This window comes from Tamandua tetradactyla, chromosome 1 (assembly GCF_023851605.1).
Source record: "Tamandua tetradactyla isolate mTamTet1 chromosome 1, mTamTet1.pri, whole genome shotgun sequence".
NCBI lineage: Eukaryota > Metazoa > Chordata > Mammalia > Pilosa > Myrmecophagidae > Tamandua > Tamandua tetradactyla.
Window position 1 is genome coordinate 90167867 of NC_135327.1, and position 14532 is coordinate 90182398.

A 14532-nucleotide genomic window follows, 5' to 3' on the forward strand; every position below is an offset into this window, starting at 1 on the left:
TAAGCCACCATCTTGGCACCTCCCTTCTGTAGTTTATGATTTTTGTATTTGGAAAAAAATTTTATTTTCCCAACCTTGAGGAGGCTGTACTATAGCAATCGTTATTTTGAAATTGGTAATTAAGGGGGAAGAACTATTTGACCACATTTTCCATAGGGACTGTATTTCAGGGCCACCAAAGTGCAGTGATAGAAAAAGGAAGACTTTTGTTTTGTTTTGTTTTTAACTAAAAGAATGTTATTTTAAAAATGTAGAAGAAAAAATAAAATGAGAAAATTACCATTTTGCAACTATTAATTAAGGAATTGATTTAGGCAGGGATCGTCATTGTCTAATGGAACCCATTAGATGGAAACTGGATATTAGTAATAGAACAAAGTTCCCTATACGTTACTTAATAGCCAGAAAGGGTAAAGCAACTTTAAGGTAAAGCTTTACCTTAACACAGGAGTCAAACTTAGCATCACTAATAGTGGTTGAACTAGATACTGTGTGTCTCTTTGATATCATATAATGTGAGGTATACATCATGTATGAAATATGCTTGCTAAAATATGCTGAAACTTGTCAAGGCTGAAGTCTAACCTCCAGTTGTAGTAAATGAGGTCAAAGAGAAATAAGTTACATGACACTATGAGGAAACAGGCAAATCTAGAATGTGTGACATCATACAAGACAATTGAGCTCTTTCTCGGCCGGCGGTGCTCCTGCAGCCAGCCAGCCAGCCCTCCTCTCCCTCTTTCTCCGCCGGTGGCACTCCCGCCGCCAGCCAGGCAGCCCTCCTCTCCCTCTTTCTCCGCCGGCGGCGCTCCCGCTGCCAGCCAGCCAGCCCTCCTCTCCCTCTTTCTCCGCCGGCGGCACTCCCGCCGCCAGCCAGCCAGCCCTCCTCTCCCTCTTTCTCCGGCAGCAGCGCTCCTGCCGCCATCTTGCCCTCCTCTTCCCCCTTCTGCTCCGGCGGCGCTCCCGCCACCATCTTGCCCTCCTCTTTCCCCTTCTGCTCCGGCGGCGCTCCATCTGCCATCTTATCCTTCCCCTTCTCCTCCTGCTCCGGCGGCTCTCCAACCACCACCGTGCCCTCTTCCGCCTTCACCGGCTCCTCCGCCACCGGCCTCGACAGCCTTGCCACCCTCACCTTTCCTCCTCCAGAACAGCTACTGGGGGAGTGGAGACGATACAGAGCAGCTCCTGGAGCCACGACGGAGATCAAAGGGACGGCATACCCCATCCTGGAACGGCTGACTGTCTGGGAGAACCAGCTCCGGTGAGATCGCCGAGGGGCGCGGGCTTTCCCGGGCGGGACGGCAAGTGGCCGGAGTCCCTCCGTTCCTCCTTCCCAGGCCAGCTGGCAGAATTGGGCAGGTGGTCCCCTCGGGCTGCGGCGGCTGGCACCCCCACCACGCAAGACCCCGGACCAACTGAGAGAGTTGGGTCAGAAATCCCCAGACCGCGGAGAACAGTGACTGGGGGGGTCCCTTCCAAACACGTGACTCCCCGGTCCAGCTGGGAACGGTGCACTCTCCCGGGCTGTGGCGGCTGGCACCCTCCCACCACGCTTGGCGCCCTGGGCCGACTAGGAAATTCAGTCGGGCGCTCTCCGAGCTGCGGCGGCCGGCGACCCTCCCCACGTTCGGACCCCCGGGCCGGCTTGCAGTCTCCCAAGCCGCTTCGGCTGGCGAACCTCCCCCACGGCAAGAGTTTTCCAAAGTTAAAGGACCCACAGCACCTTTTACTGGTGGGACCCGCAGACAAACGTGTGCCACGAGCGCCACCTACTGGGCAGGATAAGAAAAACAGAACCCAGAGATTTCACAGAAAAATCTTTCAACCTGTTGTGTCCATCACCCAGGGAAATCTGACTAAATGCCCAGATGCCAGCAGAAGATAACAGATCACGCTCAGAAAACTGAAAATATGGCCCAGTCAAAGGAACAAACCAATAGTTCAAATGAGATACAGGAGCTGAAACAACTAATGCTGAATATACGAACAGAAATGGAAAACCTCTTCAAAAATGAAATCGATAAATTGAGGGAGGACATGAAGAAGACATGGACTGAACAAAAAGAAGAAATAGAAAAACTGAAAAAACAAATTACAGAGCTTATGGAAGTGAAGGATAAAGTAGAAAAGATGGAAAAAACAATGGATACCTACAATGATAGATTTAAAGAGACAGAAGATAGAATTAGTGATTTGGAGGATGGAACATCTGAATTCCAAAAAGAAACAGAAACTATCAGGAAAAGAATGGAAAAATTTGAACAGGGTATCAGGGAACTCAAGGACAATATGAACCGCACAAATATACGTGTTGTGGGTGTCCCAGAAGGAGAAGAGAAGGGAAAAGGAGGAGAAAAACTAATGGAAGAAATTATCACTGAAAATTTCCCAACTCTTATGAAAGACCTAAAATTACAGATCCAAGAAGTGCAGCGCACCCCAAAGAGATTAGACCCAAATAGGCGTTCTCCAAGACACTTACTAGTTAGAATGTCAGAGGTCAAAGAGAAAGAGAGGATCTTGAAAGCAGCAAGAGAAAAACAATCCATCACATACAAGGGAAACCCAATAAGACTATGTGTAGAGTTCTCAGCAGAAACCATGAAAGCTAGAAGACAGTGGGATGATATATTTAAATTACTAAAAGAGAAAAACTGCCAACCAAGACTCCTATATCCAGCAAAATTGTCATTCAAAAATGAGGGAGAAATTAAAACATTTAAACATAAAACATCTCAGACAAAAGGACAATTGACCTAGCCTTTTAAATACGTCAGTGTCTTAAGGGAAACAAAGTAGAGATGGGGACAGTCCTGTTCAGATCAAAATGTAATGGATGGTCCTTGAGTGGATTCTGGTTTGAATACACTAGCTGAAGAGATTTTGAAGAATAATTTGTAAATTTTTTTTCCCTCTCTTCACATGCTTTTTTTTTTTTTTTTTAACATTTTTTACTGTGCAATATAACATATATACAAAAATCAATAAATTTCAAAGTAAAGATTTTTTTTTCACATGGGCAGGCACTGGGAATTGAACCTGAGTCTAGCATAGCAGGTGAGAATTCCCCTTGCTGAGCCACCATTGCACTGTCCTCAAAGAACTTTTTTTGTTTGCATGGGTAGGCACCAGGAATCGAACTTGGGTCTACGGCATGGCAGGCAAGAACTCTGCCTGGTGAACCACTGTGCCTGCCCTCTCAAAGTACATTTTAACAAGTAGTTACAGAACAGATTGCAAAGTTTGGTATGGGTTACAGTTCCACAATTTCAGGTTTTTCCTTCTAGATGCTCCGAGACACTGGAGACTAAAAGAAACATCAATATAATGATTCAGCAGTCATACTCAATGTTAAATCCTATCTTCTCTAATATAACTCCTCCTTCTCCCAATCTTTAGGGATATTTGGGTTATGCCCTATCCTAGTTTGCAAGCTGCCAGAATGCAATATACCTGTAATAGAATGGCTTTTAAAAAGGAGGATATACTGAGTTTATAGTTTAAAGGCTGTGAAAATGTCCAAATTAAGGCAAGGCTATGTAAATGTCCATGTTAAGGCATACGGGGAAAGATGCCTTAGTTCAAGAAGGCTGATGACATTCAGGGTTTCTCTCTTATCTGGAAAGGCACATGGTAGTGTCTACTTGCTTCTCTCCAGGAATCTTCAACAGCTTGCCCAGGGCTCTGTTTTGTTGGCTCTGTCTGTTCTTATGGCTCTGTCTGTTCTAATGGCTCTTGTGGCTGTAAAGCTTTTTCCAAAATGGTTCCTTTTCAAAGGCTCCAGTAAGCAAGCCCACCTTGAATGGGTGGAGACATATCTCCATGGAAACCATCTAATCAGAAGTTATCATCCACAGTTGGGTGGGTCATATCCATGTAAACAATAAAAAAAAGGGCCCATCCAGCAATATTGGATGAAGATTAAAGGACATGACTTTTCTAGGGCACATAATAGCTTCAAACTGGCACGTGCCCATTCTAATTTTTTCATGTTGGAAAGGGGTATCAACAATATAGAATAGTGGGATGGAATTAGTTGATGTTCTTGGAGAGGCTGGCCCCTCTTCGTTTCAGGATTTATCTGGCCTAGGATCCATCTGGAGGGTATAGATTTCTGGAAAGTAATCTTAGTGGATGAAGCTTTTGTAGAATCTCAGATAGAGCCCTGAGTGTTCTTTAGGGTTAGCAGGAATGATGTTTGTTGGGGTTTGGAAAACCATGGCAATTAGCTGTATCTAGCTGAGGCTTGCATAAGAGTAGTCTCCAGAATAGCTTCTCATCTCTATTTGAACTCTTTCAACCACTGATATCTTTTTTTTTTATTACATTTTCCCCCCTTTTAGTTAGGAAAGCTTTGTCAATACCATAATGCCAGGGTTGGGCTCATTCCTGGGAGTCATGACCCATGTGGTCAGGGAGACATTCACCCCTGAAATGTCCTGCCCCACGTAGGGGAGGAGGGCAATGAGAGTTGGGCTTAGAGAGAGGCAGAGAGGCCATATCTGAGCAACAAAAGAGGTTTTCTGAAAGTAACTGTTAGGCATCATCATAGTTAGGCTTAGCTTCTCTGCTACAGAAATAAGTTTCATGAGAGCAAGTCTCAAGATCAAGGGGTTGGCCTATTAACTTGGGAGTACCTATGTTTGAGAGAGTTTCGGGGGTTTTTTCCAGGTGGAAAAGTTTTTCTCCAGTCCCTCAAGGGACTTTGCCAATATATATTTTTTGCTGATGTTTTATTTTTTTATTTATTAATTAAAAAAAATTAACAAACGAACTAAAACATTAACATGTGATCATTCCGTTCTACATATTAATCAGTAATTCACAATATCATCAGTTAGTTGCATAATCATCAGTTCTTAGAGCATTTGCATCAATTCAGAAAAGAAATAAAAAGACAACAGAAAAAGAAATAAAACGAAAACAGAAAAAAAGATTAAATATACCATACCCCTTACCCCTCACTTTGATTGATCACTAGCATTTCAAACTAAATTTATTTTAACATTTTCCCCCTATTATTTATTTTTATTCCATATGTTGTACTCATCTGTTGACAAGGTAGATAAAAGGAACATCAGAAACAAGGTTTTCACAGTCACACAGTCACATTGTGAAAGCTATATCATTATTCAATCATCATCAAGAAACATGGCTACTGGAACACAGCTCTACTCTTTCAGGCAGTTTCTTCCAGCCTCTCCGTTACATCTTGAATAACAAGGTGATATCTACTTAATGCATAAGAATAACCTCCAGAATAACCTCTCGACTCTGTTTGGAATCTCTCAGCCATTGACATTTTGTCTCATTTCACTCTTCCCCCTTTTGGTCGAGAAGGTTTTCTCAGTCCCTTGATGCTGAGTCTCAGCTCATTCTAGGGTTTTTGTCAATCCCTTGATGCTGAATCTCAGCTCATTCTAGGATTTCTGTCCCACGTTTCCAGGAAGGTCCACACCCCTGGGAGTCATGTCCCACGTATAACAAAACGATTTTGACCATTATTTTTCTTTCTGCCTATTTGTCTAGATATTTGTCTATCACCTTGCTTTTTTTTCCCCTCAGTTGGTTCAGAACTCAAGAAGAAGGGTGGTAATTATTGGCACCCTCAAAATTCCAATAACCCTCAAGTCTCTGCTATACTAATACAACCTCTTCTGTCTTATCCCGTCACATCTGTCTTCCACACCCATCGGAGTCCTGGAGGGAATTTATCTAAAATGCACATACAATCACAATTCACTTTGGCTTTCAAACCCTTCAGTAACTTCCCCTCTATACGAGGAAAGCCCAAGTTACTTAACAGGATGCCAAGAGGGTTACCTGTTCACCTTGTCAACTACCTCTCAGTTTTGCCCTACGAACAGAATTTGTAACACTGGCTGTCTCCCTACTTTGGACTTTTGCTTTCCTCATGTTGGGTTTTTATGGGCATGTTCTTGTCTCCAAAGCATCTCTTCACTTGGGTTACTTTTACTCAGCCTTTAAAATTAGGCTCAAGTGTCACTTCTTCCAGGACGCCCTACCAGATGCCCTCGTTAAACAACCCTGGACACCACCACCACCAATACTGGGGTTAGAGGTACTTGTAAAGGACAGGTCATAGAAAGTGCTTTTCCACTGCAATCTTGAACACCTGTTCCTTTGTGAGAAAAACAACCTCACAGTTCATATCCTGCAAAGTCCTGGGTTTCAAAGGAAACAAATCCTGTTACACTATTGAATTAGAGGCTGCCACCACCAGCACCATCAACATCTGAATATCTTCAGTTTGCTGACATGATGACCTTTAGTGCACTTGTCAAAATGGGGTTTCTGGCTGTTAATAGGGAAAATCAGAGTCAGAAGTTTCAGGGAGCTCTGACAAGGACTCTTGGAAGACATTAGGCACCCATCCCTGAAATCTCTCCAAATAGAGGAGTTGGCACTCAATCTCAGGCCTGCCTAATACCTAAATCCATGCTGTCTACTCCAGTCATGAGGAGTGTATGTTAAGTGGGCATGAGGATGGAACAGAGAAGGGCCAGGAAACAGACTTAATCTACTTTAGCCAAGATTGAGCCTGGCTTGAATCTTAGGTCATTAGACGTATCATTTTTAAAATTAATCAGAAAAATCATGTATGACATTAACTGACCACCAGAGGGCACTGTAGAAATAGGTAGCTAGTTGCTAACTGATGGGCTTAAAAAGAATTAAGCCTAGTTTTCCCTGGAATCTGCAATCAAATTCAAGTTTCTGGTCTCCAGCCTGCTAGTCATACTATTGGATCACACTACAAAGGGGGAGGTAAAGGATTGAATCTTTACTATCTGCACCTTAAAAAAAGAATCTATTTTTATTCATGTATATTTTATTTTCCACCTGAGATACCTTTTCTACTGTAAAAAAAATTGGGGGTTGTAGAGTAAGACATATTCATACTTACCTGGTACTTTTGGAGAAGAGATGTGATGGAAGCCAGGTCAAAGAGAGGGATTTTGGAGGTCTTGAGATTTAATCACAGAGAAAGAGTCACAGCTATGATGAAGTAGCTCAGAAAGGAGCAAAGGTCCTATGCTTGAGCTGTTCCTAACTCATCCCCCTCCCCAGGGGATAGTACATGTCCTGAGGAGGAGAAGGGTTATCTGAGGGAATGGAAAGAGCTGCCCCCTAAACTCTTTACATCTTTAGGGCCAGGCATTTTCCTTGGGCATCTTGACACAACTACCTGAGCTACACATTGGCCAAGTGGGCAGCAGAACAGTGTGGAAGGAGGAATGGCTAGGCAATCACATTGAGTGGCTGTGTTCCCTTGGCTAAGTCACTCCTTTTTGGGGGGGCCTTCAATTTTCTTTAATTTTATTACCTATAAAGCAAGAGTTGACTTAGATGTTTGGATTCCTTCCCAGCACCCAAATTCTGTGCTGTTGGTTGTGTGCATTTTATGGAAGGAAAAATCAGCCAAGGGCCTGAGGTTTAATGGCCATGGGTGGGGAGTACAGGGATGGTTGACCATGCAGTCTCTCAAGGCTCAGGCATCCTCTGCCCTTTAGCCATTATCCCCCAACCCCCAACACTGCCAACCGTGGTGTGTTTAGAATCTGTTGTGCCTTTGGTAGCCATTGGGAACACAAGGCCTGTTCCCATATCTGCTGATTGCTTGTGTATTATTGTCCTGTGGGAATATGGAGGTTTGGAATACTGTAGCTAATCTTCCAAAGCTGTGATACTCCCTGTTCTCCTGCTACCTCCCTCATTTATGTTTTGTTTCAATAAGAGCAAACATGAAAACCATCAGCATAGAAACCAAATCCAAAGGAATCACAGACTGGTGGGAAGCCCTTTTGCTTACTGACTGAGCCTGCTCAGGCAAGTCACTCATCTTTACATCTTGATGGCCTCAAAATCTTTTTTTTTTAAATTATTTTTTATTATGGTAACATATATATATATAACATAAATTTTGCCATCTTAACCATTTTTAAGTGTACAATTCAGTGTTTTTAGTTGCATTTACAATGTTGTTCTGCCATCACCACCATACATTACCAAAACTTTTCATTGCCCCAACCAGAAACTCAGTACCCAGTAAGTAATAACTCCCCATCCCATTCCTTCCAGCCCCTAGTTAACTGTACTCTGCTTTCTGCCTCTATGACTTTGCTTGTTTAAGATTTCATATAAGTGTTTCCCTCATCTTTTAAATTGAGGCAAGAACTCATGCCTTTCCTACTCTACATGGTTATTCTGAGGATGCAGGAGGCTCATAGATGTGAAACTTTAACATGAATAACTTTCTATATTGATGTGAGGACCAACTCTGAGCTCCTAGCCCTGACTCATTTGTTATTTGACACCAGCTAGTAATACCCTATTTAGCTTTTTGAATCTATATCACACCTCATTCCAAAAAGAACTGTGTCAGCCTGCAAGAATGCCTATAAAATAATTGGTCATTTTATTTCCTATAAAATAGAGAAACATAGACTAGAAGATCAAGACCATGGGGTGTGATGAATCATATATATATATGAGCCATGGGCTGTCCTGCTTTCTCAGCTCTCAGGGTAGGAGTCTATTAGCTTCTTTTTAAGTATTTCCTTTTGTCTCATAATTGCTGCTTCTTGGACCATGGGCTCCATAACACTTCTTTATAACAACCCTATTATTTGTCATTGGTTTTAGCCAGCTGCACGGTCAACATCTCATCAGGAAAGTAAGAAATGGGAAAGACCTTAATTTTCCCCCCACTGAATTGCTGGAGGGTATCTCTTGGTGATTGCAGCTGGAAGTGTGACATTTAATTAGTGGGGAAAGTTGAGTCAGGCAAGAGACAGCCTGTGCCAGCAAGAGAGGGTGAGAAAGGGCTGGGGAAGAAGCAATAAGCTCAGTGGGGCAATTTGGCTCAGGTTTTCTCCTAGATTAAATGTTCACACCACCGCAGGTGTGGATTGCAGAAGTTTATATTGCTTGAAGAATTTTCCATAGTGATGGTAGCCACAAATTAGCCCCCATAGGCACCTGGTTTCTTCTATTCCACGTGACATATATGTTAAGAAAATAAATGATGAATTCCATGAGGCTAGTGCCTCACCCAAGGACGTTTGGGTCCCTGCTGTCCCAGTGACTGGTGCTTGAGGATGACACAACATTGCACTAAGATTTGTGACCTCTTAGATCTCAAGATCAAGACTGTGATGAGTTGGAAGGGAGCTTACGGCACTAGGCCTAGTCCTTCACTTCATTGTTGTATATGTCTGGCTTATTTCATTTAACAAAATATTTTCAAGGTTCATCAATGTTGTAGCCTGCGTTAGAATGACATTCTTTTTATGGCTGATACATACAATACTCCATTTTATGTATAGGTTACATTTTGTTTAGCCATTCATCCATTGATGGAAATTTGAGTCATTTCCATCTTTTGGCTATTGGGAATAATGCTGCTGTGAGCATTGGTGTATGAGTATCTGTTTGAGTCCCTGTTTTCAATTATTTGGGGTGTATACCCTGGAGTAGAATTTCATGTTCACTTGGTAATTCTGTGCTCAACTTTTTAAGGAACTACCAAACTGTTTTTCACAGTGGCTGTACCATTTTACATTCAATGGCATTCCTTACCCCACCCCCACCTCCAGTATCCAAAGGCTTTACTGGTAAATATGCTTTAGAAAAGAATGACCAATCCTCCTACTTCCAAGTCTGTGAAATGAGCAGCTATGTTCAGGCACACATCAAGCAGTGCCAAAGATGAAGAGGTTTCTTCTTTGTCTACTTATTCATAGACCCAGTTGTGAGCACAAGACTTGTAGTGAACCAACTCTTCAGGTATAAACCATAGGCTGATTTCTTTTCCTGCACTTTCTACTGAATCACTGCCATGAATTATATTCCTGGCAACTTGAATGCACATGTCCCCATGAGCGGTACCTAACTTGGAATCTTCTGGATTGGTCTCCCCAAGCATCACTTGGCCTATCTTCACCATAGTCAGTTCCTTCCAGACCACAGCCATGAATGGTCCTGAGTTCAGGTACTTCCCATCCATCCCATGGTTGTCTTTAGGTCAATATGTTGTTGCTTCAGATGTTCCTCAGGGGATTGGAAGAACTTCATGGCCATAAGGTGGAATCCCTTCTGCTCAAAGCTCTTGATGATCTTGCTTACCAGGCTCCATAGTATGTCATTGGCTCATTGGCTTGATGGTGATGATGGTACAACTCAGTGTTGGCTATAGTCAAGAAGCTGGGTGGGCTGCCAGGTGGTGACTGGACTGAGCTATGGTGCCAGAGCAGAGCCTGATGGCATTCCTTTTATGAAATATATTTTTTTGCATATGAAGGAGTCCTCATCTTTGGAATGGTAATTATGCAGGTCATTTTACAAATGAGTATAACTATTATAGTGGACCCTTGTGATTGTCTTTCCAGGATCCCTTTCTAGGAACTGCCTCTGCCTTTATCCATGCAGTTAAAACCGAAGTTGCCTTTTGTGTGGTTTAAATCTGTTGTGTACCTCAAAAAATATGTTTTTTTATGTGTTCTTTTAATCCATTCTTGTGGGGGCAGATCTATTGTGGGTGGGACCTATTGTTTAGACTATTTCAATTGAGATGTGAATCAGCTCTTTCAAGGTGGATCTTAATCCTTCACTGGAGTCCAGTTGTGAAGAGGATAAAAGACAATAAAAGCCCAGAGAGCTGAGAAAGAAAATGCCCCAGGAGAAGCAGAAAGTACCCACAAGAGCTGAGAGAGCTATTTTTTTTTTATTGTGAAAAATAACACATATACAAAAAAAGCAATAAATTTCAAAGCACACTACAATTAGTTGTAGAACAGATTTCAGAGTTTGGGATAAGTTACAATTCCATAATTTTTTATTTTACTTCTACCTGCTCCAAAACACTGGAGACTGAAAGAAATATCAATATAATGATTCAGCAATCATGCTCATTTGTTAAATCCTATTTTCTTCGTTGTAATTCCATCTTCTCCTTTGATCTTTCTCCCAATCTCTATAGGTAGTTGGGCTATGCCCATTCTAACTTTCTCACATTGGAAAGGGCTGTTGATAATATGGGATAGGGGATGGAACTATGTTCTGGGGAGGCTGGCCCCTCTGAGTTTTGGAACTTATCTGGCCTAGGAACCCAATGAAGATGGTAGGTTTCTGAAAAGTAATCCTAGTGCATGGAATCATTGTAGAATCTCAGATAAAGCCCTAGGTATTCTTAGAGTTGGTGGGAATGGTTTTCATTGAGGTTTGGCGAACAAGGATAAATAGCAATAGATAGCTGAAGCTTGTATAAGAGCAGCCTCCAGAGTAGCCTCTCAACTCTATTTGAACTCTCTCAGTCACTAATATCTTATTTGTTACAATTCTTTCCCCTCTTTTGGTCAGGAAGACATTGTCAATCCCATGGTGACAGGGTCAGGCTCAGTAATGGGAAGCATATCCCACATTGCCAGGGAGACTTTCATCCCTGGATGTCGTGTCCCATGTAGTGGGGAGGGTAATGATTTCACTTGCAGATTTGGGCTTAGAAAGGGAGAGGCCACATCTGAGCAAAAAAGAGGTTTTCTGGAAGTAACTCATAGACATAATTATGGAAAGTTAAGCTCCTTTACCACATAAATAAGCTTCAAAAGAGCAAACCTCAAGATCAAGGGCTTGGCCTATTGATGTGTGAGTCTCTAATGTTTGAGACTTTCAGGGATTTCTCCATTGGTAAAGTTTAATAGTTCCATATTTTTTCTCCCGTGCCTCAAGGGACTTTGCCAATACTTTTTAATTATCTGCCCACATACTCTGGGATGTATCTGGGCATTACATTAAGCTATCCAGAGTTATAAACTCTCATTCCCATTCTGGGCTCCATGTGTTTGGGTTGTTTAAATGAGCTATCCATAAAGGTTGGGTTAGAGTATGTGCTACAGAAAATTTACGTTCTGGAAAAAATAAACCTTCGTTTGGTCTCATAGAGTAGGTGAAATTCTAAAATACAAACAATGTTTTCCTTACCCCTGTATTCTGATTTACCTTAGTCCTGACCTAATCAGCTTCATTCTTATCTCTAATTGAAGCCTGATGTCTTTTTCAACTTCTTTAACAGTTGTTGTATGTGTCAATGCTGACGTTCAGAATTGCAGTACTTCTACTCTGGGCCTTAGGTGTCATACAGGTACCCAAAGTTCCAGGGAAATGCCAGGTTATACATATATAGCACAGCCTCTCAATATCTAGAAATAACAATTACTGCTCTGGACTAAATGTGACTGCCATAAAAGTTTACAATCTAGGCCCAATTTTCTTTTAACTATTTTCTGAATGAGGCCATACAATATATGCTCTTTTGTTTCTGGCTTATTTTGCATCACATAATGTCCCACTGGTTCATTCACAACATTGCATGCCTTACGACTTCATTCCTTTCTGTAGCAGCACATTATTTGATCATATACATACACCACAGTTTCGCCATTGTAGTTCTCAGTCAATGTATTATTCAGCCACCTCCATCCACTGGGCATCATGCATAATGTCCAAAGTCAACAGTTCATCAACACTCTGAATTTTAGATAATTTTCATTGCTCCCAAGAGAAAATCCAACCCTCCCCTTAACTCTTGCCCTGCCCTACCTCAGTATTGTTGTGGTACTGTTGATGTCTTCCTGTTAAACATAGCCCATAGCATACAATAGTAGTTTTCCCCCTATATCCCAACATTATAAACAATTTTGTACAAGATTCATACCTTTGAAGAAGTTCATGCAAGAACTTATTTATATTTGTGGTGTTAACTCATGGGGTACATGTCTCCATATAACCCCTTTCAATCATGTTCACCTTCAATATGGAAATATTACTTACAGACCCACTAATGAAGCACCTTCACTTCTATCTATTCCCTTACATTTAAATTCAACCTCATTAGCTAACTGTTCACTCCTCTCTAGCTTCCATATATCTCTAGGTCCCCTAGAGTCTTATAAGCCTCTGAGTTTACATTTACCATGGTCATAGAAGAGAATGTATACAGTATCTATCCTATTCTGTCTGACTTATTTCATTCAGCATTATGTCCTAAAGATTCATCCATCTTATCATGTGCTTCAGGATGTCAATTCGTCTTAGTGCTGCATAATATTCCATCATATGTATATACCACATTTTGTTTATGGCACATATGTATATGGCACTTGGATTGTTTCCATCTTTTGGCGATTGTGAATAATGCTGCTGTGGACATCAGTGTGCAAATGTCTGTTTATGAGAGAGCCATATTAAAACCAGAACCAGGAGAGAAGGACCAGCAGATGTTATCATGTACCTTCACATGTGGCAGAGGAACCTCAGATGCCAGCATTCTTTTCTCAGAAAAGGTATCTTCCTCTTGAAGCCTTAATTTGGACATTTTCATTGTTTTAGAACTGTAAATTTGTAACCTAATAAATCCCCATTGAAAAAGTCAACCTATTTCTTCTATTTTGCATTCTGTTACCTTTAACAAACCCAAACATCACGTTAGTACAGGCTTCAGTGGGTTCGTTCAGGGATGATCATCTAATTCAGGCAATAAGATCCTTTCCTAGGAGTTTTAGATTTGAGACTAGAAAGAGTTTCAATTTAGCCTCTCCTCAATGACTGAAGCTTAAAGGTATAAAACTTGGAAGATGTCAGCATCCAGGTTTCCTACTCTGTGGAAAAAGTCAATATAAGTGGGAATTCAGATACAATGCAATACTATCAAAATTCCAACAGTCTTCTTTGCATAAATGGAAAGCCAGTCATCAGATTTATATGAGAAGGCAAGCAGCTCCAAACAGCTAAAACCATTTTGAAAAAGAAGAACGAAGTTTGACGACTCATACTTCCTGACTTAAGCTACAATAAGCAAAACAGCATGGGTCTGGTACAAGGACAGACAGATAGACCTATGGAATCAAACTGAGACTACAGAAATAAACCTTCACATCTATGGCCCACTGATTTCTGACAAGTGTGGTAAGTTGACTCAATGGGGAAAGATTAGTCTCTTCAACAAATGGTGCTGGGAGAACTGGATATCCATACGCAAAAGAATGAAAGATACCTACCTCACACCATTCACAAACATTAATACAAAATGGATCAAGGACGCAAATATAAGAACCAAGATTAAGCTCCTAGATGAGAACATAGGGAAGCATCTTCAGGACATTGTGTTAGGCAATGGTTTCTTAGACCTTATACCAAAAGCATGAGAAAAAAAAAAGAAAAAATAGATAAATGGGACTTCATCAAAATAGAAAAACTTTTATGCATCAAAGGACTTCATCATGAAAATAAAAAGAAAAACTATAGAATAGAAGAAAATTATTTGGAAATCACATATCTGATAAGGGTCCAATATCCAGGATATATAAAGAAATCTTTCAACTTAACAAGAAAAAGACAAGCAACCTAATTGTAAAATGGACAAAAGGCTGGAATGATATTTCTCCAATGAAGATATACAAATGGCTACTAAGCACAAGTAAAGATGCTCAATATTATTAGCCATCAGCAAAA

The 14532-nt window shown here is 41.3% G+C and overlaps 1 protein-coding gene across 1 annotated transcript in view; it reads left to right on the top strand.

The window, feature by feature from the left end:
- The first annotated feature begins 334 nt into the window (after positions 1–334).
- LOC143681021 (uncharacterized) overlaps positions 335–14532 on the top strand; it is a 46012-nt gene continuing 31814 nt past the window's right edge. The window contains exons 1-2 of the mRNA XM_077157724.1: positions 335–426; positions 676–1261. Coding sequence (XP_077013839.1) covers positions 335–426; positions 676–1261 — 678 coding nt within the window. The remainder of the gene's footprint in view (positions 427–675; positions 1262–14532) is intronic.